At 54.2% G+C, this 19,466-nt stretch overlaps 1 protein-coding gene across 1 annotated transcript in view; it reads right to left on the bottom strand.

The window, feature by feature from the left end:
* TBCD (tubulin folding cofactor D) overlaps nt 1–19,466 on the bottom strand; it is a 99,569-nt gene that overhangs the window by 29,010 nt on the left and 51,093 nt on the right. Inside the window, exons 13-16 of the mRNA XM_005883658.2 lie at nt 14,742–14,898; nt 7,544–7,601; nt 6,340–6,369; nt 3,955–4,040 (exon numbers count right to left, since the gene is read on the bottom strand). Of these exons, the coding sequence (XP_005883720.2) occupies nt 3,955–4,040; nt 6,340–6,369; nt 7,544–7,601; nt 14,742–14,898 (331 nt within the window). The remainder of the gene's footprint in view (nt 1–3,954; nt 4,041–6,339; nt 6,370–7,543; nt 7,602–14,741; nt 14,899–19,466) is intronic.

Here is a 19,466-nt window from a genome sequence, read left to right as displayed (position 1 = left end):
GATGGAACCGGGAGGCTGAAAAGAGAGGTGAGACAGACGTGAACACTCTCCTGCACCTTCTGAATTTACAAGCACATGTATCGCCTTCCCCCCAAAATGCACTTTTCCACTTCCTGCCTCTAACACAGCCCATCGCTTACACAGATTGTCTGAACCTGCCATGTCACCCCCACACCCCCACCGTGGACTTGGGCATCACCCACGTGTGACAATGCAGCTGAAAGACAAGTGAACGAACGGCACAGAACACCAAGGAGAAACACAATTTCACACGGATGCTTGTGGGCACGTGTGTGCATGCCGGGACGAACACCAGTGGCAGGCGGGCGCGCTTGTGCCATGTGTGAGGCCAAGGAGAGTGTGCCCGGATTGAGAGAAAGGAAAGCAGAGGCTGCTTCCGAAGTGGGTGGGCTGAGAGCCCCTCGAACGGGGATGAAATAGCTTGAGAGAGTCAGAAGGAAAAACAGAAACATCAGGCAGGAGACCAGCTGCTGGAAACAGAGCTGAGCCTTGACCCCTAGTCCTACAGCACCTAAGGGCCCCTGGTGCCATCGACAGACAGGCTTGCCCCAGGCCAGTGTCCAGGAGCTGGCGGGATTCCAGAAACACAGGCAGAGGAATGACCTCTGGCCTCACAGGAGCGGAGAGAGGCCCGCGCCTGGGTGCTGGTGCACTCTGGCACCAACTAGCGGCTGACCTCGGAGACGCCCTGCTGAGCCCCCACCGGGCATTGCCCAGCGCTTGCTGAGCACCCAGCATCTGTGCAGAAGCCCAGGGCAAACCAAGGGGTGTCCAGCAGAGGGTGGAGGGTGAGGGCGAGGAGTCTGAGGGGACAGCAGGCTGTGTGACAGGAACAAGGTGCCTCCGACCAGCACTTCGGACAGTGGCAGGAGGAAGGACCAGTGGCAGGCTCTTCAAGCGTCCAGGACGGTGGGAGCTGGATGAAGGCGACAGCTGAGTGGAGAAGCAGGACGAGGAGCATGTGAGGGCTATTAGGGATACAGAAGTGACAGAACCAGGTCACCAACCGGATGCTGGGAACAAGGAGGAGAAGCAACTGAGCTGGCTGCACGGCGTGCTGTGCACTGAGCGATCTACAGGGGAAGGCACAACTGCCTCCCTGAAGAGCTCAGTGGACAGGAATGTGCAGGGCTGTTGCAGAGCCAATGGCTAGAAAGAAAAATATGCCACACTGCGCGTTAAGAGGGACGCACAGGACTGCAGATGTCAGAATCTGTTAAGGAAATTCACAACAGCAAGAGACAAACCAGCAGAGCGTGCCCATCACTGCCAGGGAGGTCCCAGCAGAAAGAGCCTGTGTCCGCACACCCAGGACCGCACACCCAGAGGAGACAAGTGTCGGGACATGGAGACAGAATGACTGTGAGGCTACAGGAGCCCACACACGCCTCTCACCCACTCACATGCATTCCAGAAAAGGTGAACTCGGGGACAGAGGGCTCCGAGGCAGCCGGGGCTGGGCAAGAGGATGCTGTGGTGACGGAACGTGCCTCACGCTGACCACGTTTTAAATGAGTAAATTTTACTATATGCAAATTATATGTATAAAAAAAGGGTGTGCAAAAATAAAGCCACAGACTAGGAAAACATCTGCAGACCCTGGATCTGAAGAAGGACCTGCATTCAGAATACACAAGGAATTCTCAAAGTCTCAGCCAGAAAACAACTCACCAATCAATAAACAGGCAACAGATTTGTCAGAAATGAAAAGATGCTCACTGTCATTGGCACTGGGAAGGCAAACCAACCCCTGCCCCTGCACATCCGCTAGAAGAGCTGAAATCATACAAACTGACCACAGCAAGGGCTCCCCCGGCCAGCGGGCGCTGCCACTTGGAAAACGATTTGGCAGCTTTTTTCTTTTTTAATTTTTTTTTTAATTGATTTCAGAGGGGAAGGGGGGGGGGGATGGAGAGAGAGAAACATCAATGATGAGAGAGAATCACTGATCGGCTGCCTCCTGCACGCCCCCTCCTGGGGACCAAGCCCACAACCTGGGCATTGACCCCAGGACCCCTCAGCCCGCAGGCCGACGCTCTATCCACTGAGCCAAACTGGCTGGGCCATTTGGCAGTTTCTTAACGTGAGGACCCCCATTCCCCTCCTGGCATCTAACCCAGAGAAGCGGGGGCTCATCCAGACAGACGGGCACTTGGAGTCCCCACAGCTGCATCTGTGAGGCCCCGACCGGAAGGAACACCCAGACACCCCTCCGCGGCGAGGGCACACACCTCAGCGCCCAGAGGACGGAAGGCCATCTCTAGTGCACACACCAGAGCCACGAGAGGAGCACAGCTCAGGCCAGGGTGGGCCGTGGCAGTGGCACAGGAACCTGGTGGCGATGGTGGGGACAGAGGCTGGCACACGTACCCTCACCCAGCTTCCTGTGCCATCGGCACTTTAAGAAGCTGCTGAAATGACCACCAGACAGGACTGGCCCCGGCCCCCCGGCCCAGGTGCTTCCATTCGGTGCAACTCGAGTCCGTGTGCTGAAAACCCCACTCCCCCGGGTCACCTGTCCACAGCCGTCCGGCCACTCCTCCGAGCCACGAGCCCCTCACCATCAGGGTGCAGCACGGATCACCTGACCTCCCCCGCCCACAGGCATCTTCTCCTCACCGACGTGCCCACTGCAAGTGACGCCAGGCAACCCCGGCACCTCGCTCTCGAAACCCCTCCAACCTGCTGACGGCACCCACTCACTGTAGCACACCCGCCCTGTCCCCCGACTGTCCCGCGCCGGGCAGGGCCCTGACCACTTCCTTGCTTCTAGTTACCAAAGTGCAGCCACCATCGCGTTTAACATGCAGATCTGACCATTAAACTGCGTCCCACAGCCTCAGGACAACCCAACTCCTCGCTTTGGCTCAAAAGTCCCACTCCCCGGGGTGGACCCCCAATACACACCGGGCTCCCTCTGCCACGCACCCCTTCCCTCACCCCCCTCAGGCAGACGCCGAGAAGGTGGAGGCAGGTGGGAAGGATGCTAAAAACAAGACGTGTTCAGTCACAGAGTCCTTCTGGGAAAGAGGCCTTTCTAAAAAGCTATGTCCACGCCAGTTTTGGAGAAACGTCGTTTCTGCGAGGTCTGTGCAGCACGGTGTCAGGAACCTTCCTCAGGATACATGGCGGCAATGACTTTAAAACGCAGGGCCTACTCCTCCCAATCCAGGGCAAACACATCGCACGTCGCACCTACGCTCTCCTCACGCTGCAGCAGGTGGATGGACTAGGACACGGAAGCCGTTTCCCAAACCTCGGTCACTAAGTAAAAGCGTTGCTGTAACTGCTGCAAACTGCGCTCAGGGACGTTCAATATTCATTTCTTGACCTGATTCCTCAAACACCTCTTCCTCACTGAGCTCGCAAACAGCCCAGACACACCTGCCACCTGGAGAACACTTGCGCTGATGCAGAAAAAGCAACAGTCACTCCCAACCCAAGGTTTCATTCTGAGAAGCTCAATGCACGGGTGATGCCCAGGACAGCTGTCAGCAGCTCAGGGCACGGCCTGGCCTGCGGCCATTCCCGTGAGAGACCAGCCCTCAGCAGAAACAGCACTAATGAAACAGGACCCCGAGAGGCGAGTGCTCACGGCCAGTCAGCTCCCGAAACTGTTAGCACGTTTTAGAAAGTGAGCCAGCTTCTCCCCCAGCCCGCACCGCTCCCCGCCTCCCTCTGCCGCCGTTCCTGCGGCTTCAGCGGAAGGTCTGTCCCCGTGCATTTCCTAAAGCCTCACATAAACGAACACGGTGTGCACGCATCCAACCATGAGAAACGAGTTCTGATAACGGTTTCCAAGCCCACCTTCAACTTTTCACACGTAAGTTACAATTACATAATGACCTACCAGGACGAAGGAAGAAAACAGCAGAAGCTGACTGTAGACATCTAGACCAATGTTATATTTTGTGATAAATATTAAAACCTTACCTTATAACCAGGAAACAGTTAGATCTGTTACCGACAGCAAAATAGTCAGCAGTGGTCAAAATATCAATTCCATGAGGGAAAGTGCCCTGGGGAAAAGGAAGAGCAGGAAAAATGGTGAACCATGTGCACGAGTGAAGGCACCTCCACCAGCTCAGCATTGCATCCCATACATTTACATCCACGGACGAGGCGGCCAGACAGCCTGACAGCGAGGCTGTGGGCGCCTGAAACTGCTCGTCCACAGGCTTCCCGTCAAGTCCAGTTACTGAGCATCTATCCCAGGCCAGACATGGCGCTAAACTATTTACATCTCTTAAAAATATTTAATTTATTTCAAATGACTCATGCATTTCAACTTTAAATTGTTGTAGACCTTCCTGTAACCACACACCATGAAAAGACATCCAGTTTCAGCAGTGTTAACCCTACTGATTCACTGGACCTGTCCAGGCAGGGGGACCCCAGCCAGCGCTCCCCGGAGGGGCCCCGAGAACCCTGGACAGGAGCCACACCACAGCCTGTGAGAGAGAATGAGAGACACGGCTTGACAGCTGACACCCAGAAGCAGACTCTGAAAGGGGGAGACGGGCACCTCACCCATGAGGCTTGCCCAACCCAGCCCCTAAGTCTGCGTGTTATTACTGAGAACACTCTCTGGTAACAGTATCTAAAAATCTGAAAACAAAACCGTCTTCTAAAAAGACTTAAATACTTGACAAACTTTCAACCACTGAGTGAAAGCCTTCTGGCCGTGGACCACAGGAGGAAGGTGAGAGGCCCAGCCCTGCCCCGCTCTCAGGGGTCTCTCCTCACCCCGGGGCTGGCACGGCAAAGCGGGCAGGAGTCTGATGAGCAAGGTACAGAAAACAGCAAGCACCCAACCCTGCATCTGTGCCCCCGTGTGCACAGCACCCCCAAGGCGACAGGTAGGAGCAGGGCGCAGGGACGAGATGAGCAGCGGGGCTGCACCGTCCCTCAGGATGACCCGTGCTCGGACGCCAGCTCCCGGTCGGTGACACAGGAGGAACTAAGCGTGGGGCTGGATTCCATATGTGACAAGGAACTCAGGGTCCCATTACTGTTTGGAAACTCACTAACGGGATGTTTGATTCACAGGCAACATGTAAAGGCCTATTTGCCTCATGACCCAGCTACACGCAGAGCAGGAGACACCCGCCACCTGAGGGCAGCAGGACACCTGGCCTACCTGCACTGTCCTGCCCTCTCCGGTTCACATACTGGCCCAGGGACGGTTGGAAAAAAGGCCACCATGGCTCCCGAGGTGGGGCCTCCCCTGCAGGCAGCACTCAGACCTCTCCCAGTGCCTCTGTACTTTCATCCATTCTGGCCCCAGACCATCCAGTCCCACTTCTGTGCAGCAACACTGGCGAAAACATCCCCGTCCAAACCGCTCTGGGCAGCCCAGGAGGCAACTCCCCCTGCATGGAACGCAGGCCCGGGGTCAGGACAGCAAGTCTGTCTGCCACAAGGTCCCTGACAAGCAGGCCTGGTGGGCAATGCTCAGGTATTGCCTCTTCCTCCTTAGAGTTCAGGCACCACCTTGGAATTTTGTTTTGTCCACAGCGTCCCTCTCAGGTGCTGCCTCTCCCTCCTGAGCCTTCTGCACGGGGTTCCCCCAGCTCCCGCAGCCCGACTTCTGCCCAAGTCCCAAAGGCCCATCACCACTTGTTCTCCAGTACCGCCTGCCAATTCCTTCATAACACACTCACCGTCAGCCCAGACCTGCCTCCTGGCACGTTCACCTCTCACCCCTTCCAAACAGAGCTCAGCTCAGGGTCTCCCACACATCGCCTGCCTCTGGCCCATTCTCCACCAGGCCCACCATGCGTCCCAGCCTGTCACCGTCACCCTCAGCACAAATCGTTCAGGGACAAAGGCCACACCTCCCAGCCAGGGCTGACCAGTGAGGAGAGGCAGAGCTTGGGGCACAATGATGCCAGCAAGCACCAAGAGGCGCCATGGGTCGATGCTTCTGGAAGCTGGCTCATGCCACACGCGGGACGGGCAGGGGTTGCATCGCTGTCCCGCGAGCCAGGCTCCTCTGCACACACCCCTGAGCACCCATGGTCAATGGCAATATCGGGTGGCCCTCAGCAATGCATGAGGCACTGATTTCTGACGTGTGTATGTGTATAAAATTACTTCTACATTCACTGCTAATTGTTTAAAACTTGTGTCAACACTCACCTGTGTCACCTTACCAGTGAGTCTGTGACCAGAACCGTGTTAAGTATTAGTTTATTCTAGGCAAACGTGTTACCCAGGCCTAACAACGCAAGAGGATTCTCCGTTTGCAATTTTCAGTATTTCTGCCTCTAAATCTACAGGAAGTTGTAAGAATGAAGACTGAAGAAGCAGCCATACCTGTCTTCCCACATTCTCCTGGAAAGCAGCCTAAGGAACAGAAGAACAAACAGCAGAGTGAGTGAGCCTTGCACTTTGCTAAACATCAGGAGACAGACTCACAACAAATGACCCGTGGCTTTATTTCCCCGTAAGAGTCCTCATTGGTGGCTGATCAGAGCCTCTGGGACGGTCTGTCCTGCCTGTATATCCTGGTGCTCTTTAAAACCACAATCTAGCCCTAGCAGGTTGGGTTCAGTGGATAGAGCGTTGGCCTGCGGACTGAAGGGTCCCGGGTTCGATTCCGGTCAAGGGCACATGCCCGGGTTATGGGCTGGATCACCAGTGGGGGGTGTGCAAGAGGCAGCCGATCAGTGATTCTCTCTTATCATTGATGTTTCTCTCTCTCTCTTTCTCCCTCTCTCTTCTTCTCTAAAATCAATTAAAAATATTTTAAAAACCCACACAATTTAATGTTTCAGGTTATAAAATCAGACACGTCCTGAAAAGTGACCTCTGGTGGCTAATGCTGGGCCTGAACCAATGCCTTAGTGAAGGCCCCAGATGTAAAAAATGGGGATAGAGACAAAGCAATTGGTTAAACAAAAGCCACATCCAGGGTTGGAAGGGTCAGAGCCTTCCGCTGTGCCCACCACCTCTCGGTGCAGAGGGGAAGAGACCCCAGGAACCAGTGACCTCAAGAACCACCGCCCGGGAGCAGGGAGACCATCACACACAGAGCACGATGTGAGCACACACAGGCGCCAACACGGCGGATGCATCCGTGTCTGGGGAAGCAGCTTCGTGGAAAGAAATTTTATTCCCAGGAATCAGGTCTCGATCCCATGTTTTCAACTGAGCTTCACACAGAGCTTGTGACTCTCGCTGCTTCAGCTCTGCATCTGCTGGGTACACAGGGTACACGCCCATGTTCGTGCAAGGCTTTCCTGGTAATTTGTTAAATTATGACTTTAACTTGAAATCATGGTTTCTATGGTTTTATTCCATCTCTTCTCCAAGGTTCACAAAGATACCAGTGCCCTGACTGCCTCTTGGCCCACCCTCCCCTCCCGCGGGTCTCCTGGTCTGACAGCCACACCGGCCGGGCCCCCTAACCCTGACTGCAGAGACGGGAACCGTGAGCGTGGCTGCCCACGCCAGCCTCACACAGCAGCACCAGCGGGAGCCCCGCACCGCAGGGAAAGGAACGAGAGGGGGAACTTACCGAGGCGGCCCTCCTGCAGTTCACGTTCCGGTCGAACACCGTGGCAATGACCAGCGCGCTGTGGGAAAGGGGTAAACGGCTGATTAAAAGGAAACCTGCGGAGACTCAGATCCCATGACACTAACGGGGAACCTGGCCTTTCATTCGCTTGTCCGTGACTCAGGCTCAACACAGCTGCCGCCACATGTGGGCCGAGGGTGGCTGACCCTGATTCGAATGAGAGCACCTGAGCACAAGCAAAGTCCCCGGGAGCAGGCCGGCGGCACAGGCCTGGGGGCAGCCAAGGGAAGCAGGGTTCCCAGAAGAGGAGTGGGGGGAGGGGGAGGCGGACATGGCCATGGTGACACACAGAGAAAAGAAGCCTGCAGGAGCGCCGACCCATCCCCTCCTAGAAACAGCCGGACCAAGGGCAGAGATAGCTGTTAGGTGTCACACAAGTCCTACAGACGGCATGTCCGCCTGAGCCACACCAGGCTCCTAAGGCAGAAACCTTTCCAGCTCAGTGGGGCTTCATTTAAATTCCCCTCCTTAGGCCATCGCATGTCATTGTCATGGACTAACCAGGACTCAACCTGACTGTAGCAACGACAGAGAACAACTGATTTAGGGCGGGCTTGCAAAGGGCTGTTTCCAAGCATGACTTGAAAATTTCAGGTGATAGAACTGCTCTGTTGGCACTGTGGTTTGGAACCCTAAGAACTGTACGTGACAAGAGTGACTTATCCGAGTGAGGCCCGGGAGGGCCCTATGGACTGGAAAGGCCAAGGAACGCAGTGCCCAAGACTCGTCCGTCGGTGCTGGCGGCATCTCCCCAGGGTGTGGTTAGCCACTGTGAAGCTACTGCACATGGAACTGCAGGCGTAGGAAACACCGCAGAGAACAAGGGCCACGTGGAGTGGGGCGGGTGGGACGTGAGGCATCCACACGAACCCACAGCCTTCGAGGGTCCACTCCTGGATGCAGATTCAAAAGGCGACTCTCCACTAGAGAAACGCAGACTGTGGGAAGTGGCTGGTTCCCGGGACGGGGCAAAGAAAAAAAGATAAGCCTGGAGCATCGGTCGGGCTAGGAACTAGGAAAATATTCTAAAAAATAAAAGTACAGGTGCTGGTGAGAGGACACAGCTAGCACCCTGAAGCAGGTCCCAGCGGCCAGGGGTGGAGCAACTGAGCGACACGAGGAACAGCAGCACTGAATGAAAATCCCAGGATCCAAGAAGTGCCCGCGCCCACAGGACACAGCGAGCGCCCGAGTGGAAAAAGGGAAGAGACGCGCCATGACCGCGGCAGCACCTGGCCCAGCAAGACCACCAATGGGCATGAAAATGGGTGAAGTTTATGGAGAAAGGGCACAGTCATTGGTCTTAAAACATGTGTTACTTATAAAGGAAACAATACAGTAACTCTGCAGACCCACCTCAACAGGGATCAAGGCCAGCATCCCCCACGTCATGCTGGGACGTGCCCCAAACGTGGCCGAGCAGGCACACCACCAAGTCCTGGCCGCAGCCTGGCCAGCAGTGACACGGGGCTCTGTCCTCGGTTTTGCTGCGTGAGGGATCACCATCAGGGAAGCTGGCAAAGGGCTCATGGACTAACGTAACAATACCACTTTAAAACACAGCTTTTGCCTGCCTGGTGTGGCCAAGAGGTCCTGGGTTCAATTCCCAGTCAGGGCACGTGCCTGGGTTACAGGCTTGATCCCCAATGGGGGCTGTGCAGGAGGCAGCCAATCGAGGCTTCTCTCTCATCGATGCTTCTATCTCCCTCTCTAAAAATCAATAAAAACATATTAAAAAAAAAAACACAGCTTTTAACCACTATAGACTCTTAAGTTAATTCAACCCAATCAACTGTGTATATACCCATGAATGTAACTGGTTTTTAATACTGTTTTGATTTGTACTAAATTTAGAAAACTACTCTAATTTCACTTTGAGAGCAAAACTGGCTTACCTAGAAATACTGGTAAGTTTCAAATAAGAACAGGTGTGGTCATCTTGGTGAAGTGAGTATGAGCGCTGCTCGCTGCCTGTCCAGTGTGCGCCTCTCCAGTTCCCTCAGCAAGGGGCCCAGTGGGAGTCACACACTTTTGCCTCACGTTTCAGAGGGGAGGGGACGTGGAGGGCGACCCTGGGAGCCGGCGCACACGTGTCTGCAGGGCTGGGCTGCCAGGGCCGGAACGCCTCTCAGGCGTCTTCGCCAGTTTGCTTTCGCTGCAGGGGTTCGGGCGATACTTCACCAGGATTTCCCAACAAGAGAAATGGTCTGTGTCAAACAGAAAGGGACTTTCTTTCTTGTCCGAGTCGGGGGAAGCTGCACGCCTCGACCTGCCCGCGTCCCAGGCACCTGGTTTTGATGAGCAGGTACAGCAAGACGCCTATCTCACCCCAAAGTCAATCTTCGTTAGTTTATGTAATGTTTTATAGAAATAAAAAGCAAAATACACTGTTGTTATCTTAAGTAATAGTAATCCATTAATTTCAAAGTTTAAAAAAAAATTAAATATCAAGCCAGCAATTATCTATCCACGTTGTTTGAAAGTTGCAAATCAAGTTAAAATGCCAGACCGGCCTATGGCCGAGTCAGTCTAAAAAAAGTAAAGCTCCCAGCACCAGACTTTCCAGGCGTTGCCGTAGTCACAGCAGAGCCACAATGAAGGCCAAGGGCGCTGACCAGGTGAGGGGCACTCTGACCTGTAATCAGCACTGAACTTTTCTTGAAAAACAAAAGGGTTATCTTCCTTCAGGAAGCGGGCCAGGGCCTGGAGAAGGTCGCAGTGAGAACAAGACATAGCTCTGAGCCACGCATGCCATTTCCTGATGTTTCAGGACAAGCTTGCCCTCGAGGAAGAGATCTGGGAGCCAATCTCCAGGCGCTGCTGCCCGGCTGCCCCGGGAGCAGAGCTCTGCCCAGGACGGGGAGGGGCCTGCAGGCTGATGTCAACGGCTCAGTTTACAACAGAGTTTCAGGTGAGGAAATCGCTGGAAGGTGACAACCTGCCTGCTGGCAGGCAGCAGCTTTTTTCTTTTTCTTCTTGCCAATTAGCTTCTGGATTGCTGGTGAGGAGGTATTTTCTAGATAAAGCACAACCATTCTGTACCATTTTAACTTTACGGGTTTCATTGTTCCTAAATTACTAATATAGTAGAGGCTTTCTTCAGGAAACCCTATTTACTTTTCCACACACACAAAAAAAATTGTTCATCTCTTCACCTGTCTGTGTATAAGTTTAGGAAATACATATTTTCAGCAGCAGCCCAAACTAATTCAAAACAATTGAATTTGCTTGAAAACTTTCTTTGTGACATTATAAAACAGCAAGCTCCTTAGAAAGTGGGCAGCTGAGCCCTGCACTTGCCCCGACCTTCCAGGGGTGTAAGGAGGTGGCCAGGCCTCTGACCTCTTACCGCATGGGCACCTTTCAGACTAGTCAGTCTGACCTCTGACCTCTCACCACATGGCCTTTCGGTCCAGTCAGTCTGACCTCTGACCTCTCACCACGTCCAGTCCTGCTGCCTCGTTGTTACTGCTGCCCCCTGATTCTTTTAATCAGACATTCCTACTTCACTTACAGAATTACATTTTGATCTCCACTGTCAACTTTTGCAGGAAGAGTTTGTGAAAGTATAGTTAAAGATATCAACATTTTATCAGTGCCAGGACTAATGGGCTTAAAAGCTGACAATTAAAATGTGGCCACTTATTACACAGCAAAGGAGGCAGATCTCGAAAGACACACCCCAACCGATACTCCTGGGCAGGCAGGGAGGTGTGGGGCAGCAGCATCCTCCGGGCTCACCTGGCACAGTGACTCACCTCAGCCCTCCCTCCGCACCCGCCCCACGCCTGCCGTCTACATGGACCAGGAAGAGCTGGAGCACAAGCTCCCTCAGAACCTGCCCAACTGGCCCGAAAGCCCGACGGGCGCGGCTCCCAGGGGCACATTCGCTGATCTGACCCTGGGATGGCACAGGGACAGGGGACGAGGGGGCCTTGTCAGGCAGAAACTCCATGCGCCTGCTGGCGCCTGTGGGAATTAGGAGAAATGAGAAAGGCTGAGCAGGAGTCGGGGTGTCCCTGCCAGCAGGTGGCTCCCTGTGTGACGCTGTGCACACTCATTACTGGCGCCTGGGGCATGCCCAGAAAGTCGAGGAAAGTAACCTCCCCTGAGATCAAAGTGCCCAAGTGCAACCAGAGGAGTTTCTGCAGAGGACGCTGGCCACCAGCTCAGCAAATGCTCTCTGGTCTCATGTGGAGTGAGGTGCTTAAATGAGTCCCAGCTCAGAACGGTGAGTGTTCTGAACACCCACATCCACACCCTCCCATCTCAGTCCAGACACAGCGGCGGGGGTGGGGGGGGGTAGAGGGGGTTCTATGGGGTTCATTTGGAGGACCCTCAGGAGCCCCAGAGGACAGGCCTGGCTCCACCCTCTTAACTACAGCAGATCTGCAAAGTCACTTTCACTCTGACACGAGCAGACCACGCTGACCGCCCACCTGCCCAGTCACGGGGCTCTTCAGTCCATTCCCACCATGTGCCATGCCCAGGAAGCTAAGCACCTGGTAGCTCAGTGGGCCCCAAATCTGTCTTTCCTTTTCTGGAGAACAGAGGGTGGCCCTGGAGTACACTGTGCCAGCGCCTCAGCCTCCATGACACTCAGGTCCCCGTGTGGTGACACATGCTCCACTTCAGACCCTGTGGCTCGGCTGTGGCCCCCTCAGGCTGCTGTGCAGGCCTCGCCCAGGCATGGGTCCAAGGTCCGTGGGACATGGATCCACCCACACTGAATCCAGAGAACTGAGCTAGCAACACTGGCTCTCACGCCCATGTCATGCTCAGGCCAGGCTTAGCACAGCAACTCTTCAAACTGATTTTCACTGTACAAAGTCACTGCTCAGATTAGTGTGGGGACTAGTTTCAAAGTCTCAGAAAGCAGAAACCACTTGCTTGTGGCTAAAAGAGCCTCTGTTCCCAAAGCCAGGGACCGAGCAAGAAGAGGACCTGTCTGTCCCACAGGCACCATGGGGACGGGAGGGCGCGACATTCGCCAGTGTCACTGCTCTGCGTCGTGACTGACACTCGTCCCTGCAGTGCGGTGGGTAAGCAGCTTTCACCCCAAGTAGAGAAGCGGGTACCTGACGGCCGCCCGCCCCGTGCTCAGCCCTTCCACTGTCCCCGCAGAGTGCAGCCTCACCGCATTCCACTTTCCTCGGCCAACCCTCAGCCGTCAGCCCTGATCAGCCAGAGGGTCTCAGGAGAACGATTCCTGCAAGCTGACCACTCGGACAAACGTCCAACTGAAGAGAAGTGCTGGGACTATTCGCACTTGGAAATGGGAATGACCTCAGGAGCCAGGTCCCTTTCGGTGGTGTGTCCGTGTCTCACTCAGCACCTGCTAGCTGCCCCCTCTGGGCAGGTGTCCTCGGTGCGGTGGGCACGACCACAGTGCCTACCTGCCCACAGCACTGGACACCGAGGGCACCGTGCCAACCTGGAGGAGCCTGGCTGTCCTGCCGGCTGAAGAAAGCCTTCACTTGTGCTGCTTTCATTTCCTAGTTTCTGAAGTCACTTCCAAAAAGTGAGCAGCAGGACCCGGAGCAGCAGAAAGTGGCTTCCATGCAGCATGTTCACAACAGCACAGTCCTGTTCACAGAGCAGTCGGATCACAGAGCTGCTGGCCGAGGAGCAGCCTCCGCCCTCGGGGACGAGTGAGGGACGAGGGGCAGGCAGCCTGGCCTCTGCCACGCTGGGCCTCCCTGGCTGCAGGCCAGTGGTCACCAGGACCAAGGCTTCCTAAGACCACTGCGCTGTCACTCTGCCCTTCCCTCAAGGGAGGATGAGAGGAGGAATCAGACATCTTTACAACTTCCTGGAAGTTCCTTCAACTTTATCAGAATCCCCAGGCTGTTCTGCAGGCTTTGCTTTGATAGGAGCCAAGATCAAGAGATTCAGGCCAGAGGCACTTCCTGGGCAGTAAACAGGCCTGTGGTCCCTCCCCTGAGCCCAGAAAAGGTGAGAGCAGGAGGAGGCTCTGAGCCACGCGAGGAGCTGAGGGGCCGCAGACCCTGGGCTCTTCCGCAGCTCGCTGCCGACCAGGTGGCACCGCCCTTCACCAGAGCACCTGGCTGGAGGGGCGAGGAGCAGGGTTCCCAGGGCAGTCAGGCCCCCGGGATCTCACACTCTCTCTGGGCCTCATGCACAGATCTGGGGGTGTGGGGGGGGGGGATCTCCTAAGAACTGTGGGAGGATCATTCTGAAACCCGTTTCCTACTCCAAGTCATCAGCTGAGTGTCACGCACCATGACTAACGCCGAGGCTGCCACCATGCTGGGCACCCTCCTCTGGCCACTTCATACACAACAACAAAAAAGGCCGGACATACTCAAGCCCAAAAATACAGTAACAAAGCAGAGTACAAAAATTAACTAAAAATCTCACTATACTGGGGACACATTTGTTTTGCATTTTTTCCCCAAACAAAAATATATCAGATCTGAAAAGTGGGACATGACAGCAGGGGCATGCAGACGCCTTGGGGGCTCTGCTGGGGACACACACCAGGAACCCAAGGCCACGCTGCCACAGCATCTGATGGGGCCACCAGCCTGCTAGTTTCAGTTCTCCAAGAAACCAGAGGAAATACAGTTCCCTGCCTCCCAAAGCCATGCTGCTTGCGTTCAGAAGGTGTCGATGATGAAGATGCTAGTCAGCACTGTGACCAGTGAACATGCAAGTGCTAGTCCACGAGAAGTAGGAGACCAGGCAGGCAAGCCCCGCCCTCCACAGCAGGGCTGCCAGCTGAAGGCTGCTCTCCCGGTTCCCGGTTCCCGGTTCCCGAGGAACTCCTTCCGCGGTGAAGGCTGGCCGCTGACGTTCTCGCGGCAGAACACGCAAATGCTTAGACGCCCAACCCACCTGCTCAGTTTCCCGCCTGTTTCCTCCACACTCTCCCAGATGCCCAGTCCCTTCATGTAGGGACCTGCCAACCACAGGCCAGCCAAAGTCTCTAGAACATTCCTCCTCAACACACGGCCTGAGCTGCTCCTTTGTGACAGGTCATCCTTGAAGACTATTATCAGCTCATGAGCCCCCTGTGGGAGCTGCGCCACGCTGGCCGCTCGAGCGCCACTGAGGGCGCGATCCGAGGGCGAGAGCAGCGACAGCTCTAACCGCCACGACTCTTAACAGGCTTTACCTTGAAATCTCGGCCACGAAGGGCTTCAGCTCCTGAGGCTCGTAGGCACGTGCGAAGGCCCAGCACACGTAGCAGGCAGCATCCCTGACGTTGTCACCCACGCTGCAGGCACCCCGCTTCTCCTCGTAGGTCAGCGCCTTCAGGATCACAGGAACCACTGGGCAGAGAAGACAGAAGACAGGCTGAATGGGACCAGGGAGGCAGCACGTGTGGTTTTAAGGAAATAGCGTCTGTTGTGGTCACACGACTGTCGGCCCCTCAGCATCAAACAGAGGCAGGCAGAACCAATATGCGCAGTCCACCCCAAGGTCATTCTGTGAACGTGGTGGCCTTGTCAGAAAATAAACATGCAGAAGGAAAACAGAAGTCCACCAGCTCAAATCAGGTGAGCAAGTTTTTGAAAGTTGCCTAAAGCCCTGGCTGGTTTGGCTCAGTGGATAGAGCGTTGGATTGTGGACTGGAAGGTCCCGGGTTCGATTCCGGTCAAGGGCACATGCTCGGGTTGTGGGCTCCATCCCAGTGGGGGGCGTGCAGGAGGCAGCCGGGGCCTGGGAGACTCAAAGGGAGAACTGCCGAGGGGGAGGGAAGACGGGCCGGCAATTCACTGGGGACCCCAGCCTTGGAGTCTTGCCATGGAAACCATAAGACACGTGGTTTATAATCCTGGCCCGAAGCAGTTACCCAATGAGCCACCCTGGGGGTGAGGAGAGCCCCACACACAGGCATTAACTCTGCTCAGAGGGAGTCCATCACTGGGGAGTCTCAGAATCCAGAACTAAAATAATTAGGTAAATCCACCCACTGTGACTTCCATGCTTCCAGGTTAACTTTACGGACAATCTACATACGTTTAATTGTCTGAAATATCTGATGTTTACGATACTTTGAAATACATAACAGATTATCCTGGTTCTATTATAAAACATCTAAATGAGTAATTTAACAGGTGATTTTTCATATAAAGATATGAATTTTAAGATGTGTGGTAAGGGTAATTAAATGTTTAATAGGGCTAAAATTTTTCAAGTATCTGGAAAGGTTTTGCTTATTAGACACATATAAATTACTTAAAATAAAATATCACATTCATATATTAGGTTTTAAAAGTATAAAGAAATGTAATTAACTTTATAAATGAACCAAACAATTTTAAAGCCTTTTAAAATAATTGTAATTTTTAAGTGTAATAGAAAAAGCTTACGTGAACATTGTAATTTAAAAATCAAAGACAATGTTAAATTTTTTAAAAGTTACACTACACGGAATTTTCTGGAACACCACAGGAAAGTCCCAATTTACTGACCGAAAACAGACAAGGACGCTGCCCCCAGGGGCAGAAGAGTGAGAAGAGGAGATGTGGGTCCCAGGAGGTGGAGATCATGTCTGGGGCCAACCTGCTTCTGGTCAACATCTGACCCCGTGGCGCCGAAGGACAGACCACGGAAGGAGAAGGACACGCCCACGCCCCCTCGGGATGTGAGCCACGGGAGGGTGCACACAGCACAGCACCCGTGTCTGCAGCGTCACACCCCAGGCCACAGTCGCCAGCAGGATGAGGGACTGCAGGCTTCCCACACGGGGGCCACCACAGAAGCCCGCCATGCAGCTCTCACACGTGACCTGTCGCGAGAGGGTGATGGTCCCAGCACAAGAGGCGAGCGAGACCGAGCACTGAACAAAGAAAACAAAGGTGCAGCTCAACAGCCAGTGGTGAGGTCAATGGGATCCTAAGGCAGCGCCACCGCCAGCCCCCAAGATGCCGGTGCGCACACGTCCTTCAAAGCACCCTCGGCCGGCGCCCGCGAGCCTCTCGTTATAGCAAGGCTCACACTGTGACTCCAGGCAGCCTGAGAAAGGCACCCCCAGTGTGAACGTAAGAAAACTAAAGTATCAACTATTCGTACGTGTACCTATTATCACAGAAATTATCTTCCAGAAAAATGTATCTAAAAACAGTCTTAGGTAAAAAAAAAAAAAAAAAAAAAAAAAAATCAATGGAGACAAGGCAGGACTATGAATATTATACACAAGTAACTCTTCTGCCTTTCTATATCCAAAGATATTTGCTTCTATTTAAATAGCAACAAAAAGTGCCCTAACCGGTTTGGCTCAATGAATAGAACGTGGGCCTGCGGACTGAAGGGTCTCGGGTTCGATTCCGGTCAAGGGCATGTACCTTGGTTGTGGGCACATCCCCAGTAGGGAGTGTGCAGGAGGCAGCTGATCGATGTTTCTCTCTCATCGATGTTTCTGACTCTCTATCCCTCTCCCTTCCTCTCTGTAAAAAATCAATAAATAGCAACAATCAAAAAATAAAAAGTGGATTTGATTCTGTATAGTTTATATACATGTGGCAATTATTTTTAATAAGATTGTAAAACGTTCATTTAAATTTACTTTAAATTGAATTTTAAAAATGGTCTCCAAAATAAAAAGCTCAAAGACATCACATCCTCAATTACACCCACCTCAGCAGAGGGAGGAACTCGGGACACGTGCTGCTCACAGGATCAGCAGCGCCTTAGGCACCTGCAGCCAGAGGTCTGACGGGGGACAGGAGGCTGCAGGGCCTCCAGCCTTGGACGCCAAGGTCACCCAGCCTGGAGCTGGCCTTGCTGCACCTGCGTGTACTCAGGACCCCAAACATGAGCCCACGCTCTTACCAAGTTCGCATTTCCTCTACCCAACAACAGGACACCCCACTTGAGACGTGCTAAAGGCCCCTCAAATTCCACAACATCTGAAACTGAGGCTGTTGCCCCTCAACTCCCGCCTCAGCCAGAGGCCTCGCACAGCTCAGGATGCGCTCAACATGCCAAGGCCGCCCTCCTTGCTTCCCAGGTCCAGCCACGGCCTGCCCTGCCCACAGCAGGCGCTGAGGGCCCATCGCTCCTCCCCCAGCTGCTCCCACCAGCCCTGCCACTGTTGGACCAACAGGGCTCTCAGCCTGGGTCTGCCCAACGCTCCTTCACAGCAGAGCAGGCTGCACAGCCGGCTCCTGGTCTCCCTCGGGAGTCCTCGCAGCACCCACACCAATTCCACGATGGCCTCACATCTCTCTTGGCCACGACCAGGTGGGTGCTGCCTGCCACCCACACAGCACCCCAAGCCAGGCCCCCTCGCTGAGAGGAGCCGCCCAAGCTGACGAAGGCCTGCCTCCCCAGGCAGCACACAGAAGCTGCGCTCTCCTGGCTGAAGGAACACCTATCGCTCCCTGGGACTGGCCATGTCCACCTTCTGAACATGAAGCTTACAATCCAGACTCCTGAAGACGAGGAAATGCCAAAGCGGGCAAGAGGCCACAGCCGCTGTAGATAAAGTAGTTACATCTGGTCGGTGATTTTTAAACAACTGTCTCTATGTAAACTGGACCACATCTGTAATGCTTCAGCGTGGTCTTCGGTTGTTTTACTTGGAATGACTCCTAGATTTCTAGTGTTGCTCATAACTCACTTTCTGTGCTAATAGGATAGCCCTTCCATGGCCCGACAAGTGTCAAAACTAACAGGCTATGGCACCTTTATGAGAAAAGCATAACATAAATGTGGTGTCGCTGCCACACCAGATTCCCTAAACCGTCACCTGAACACAGCCGCCGACAGCTCTGGGTAAGACCGAGCAGCGATTGCCTAGCCGGAGGGAAATCTGGATGCTGACTGCTGAGTCCCAATTTATCGGTCCACCAGACAAAATCAATTTCAAAACAGACAACTATGAATGACAGCAGTCAGTACCTCGATGTCCACTTCGTGCAGACATCCCACCCAACGACACACTTAGGGATGCTCGGGGCCACCGGGCAGAAGGCCACGTCCGTGTGGACAGAGCCCCACCCTCACCTGCTCACCACCCGAGGTCCCTTAGCGGCTGGGGGAGCCACTGCCATCACACCCCCAGAGTCTGACCCTATTTGGGAAGCCCAAGTGTCTGATCCCAAGTCAAAGTGAGATCGTTTCCTAAGTGAGGTTTTGTGGGCTGGGAAGGTCCGTCAGCAACGAGGACAGGACACAGATCGCGGACTTGTGTTCCACTAATGGACCACTGCCTGGATGCAGACAGAGGCCTTCGTAAGGTTTGATTGGCATTTATTTTTGGGAAAACTGACAGCCTAGTAAGTCCAACCATAGGTCCATCTGGCCCACTTCTCGGTCTCAAGTTGTGGGAAACGATCAGTTGTGAGAGGGCTAGGAACTGTACACCTGACATGAGCCAGACCAGTGGGGATGGGGGCTGTGCTTTCTGTGTAGCCAGGGAACCCCAACTTTGTCCCTGGCACCCAAACATGCCCCTGGATTATGTCCTCGGGCAGCTGCCCAGCCCACTGACAATGTGAAGTTGCTGGACTTCTCTGTCCTCCCACAGAACTGAGTCAGAGAAATAAAGACCCAAGCCCGCCTGGCCACAGGAGCCTCACTGCCAGCACCACCCACACACCTGGCAGAGCCCCGCCTGCCTGCATTCCATCCTCAGCACAGCCTTCATCATCTACCCAGTGGTCAGCAAACCGTGGCTCGCGAACCACATGCGGCTCTTTGGCCCCTTCAGTGTGACTCTTCCACAAAATACCACGTGCGGGCGCACACGTACAGTGCGATTGAAACTTGGTGGCCCATGCGCAGAAGTCGGTTTTCGGCCTGGGCGAGTCTGTTTTGAAGAAGTGGCGTTAGAAGAAGTGGGGGGTGTCGGTCGGTCGGTCCGGAGACGGGAGATGCGGCGCAGGCAGGC

This window comes from Myotis brandtii, unplaced genomic scaffold, assembly GCF_000412655.1.
Source record: "Myotis brandtii unplaced genomic scaffold, ASM41265v1 scaffold797, whole genome shotgun sequence".
Taxonomy (NCBI): Eukaryota; Metazoa; Chordata; class Mammalia; order Chiroptera; family Vespertilionidae; genus Myotis; species Myotis brandtii.
Note: the sequence above shows the minus strand (reverse complement) of the source record. Positions and strands in the feature narration are given on the sequence as shown.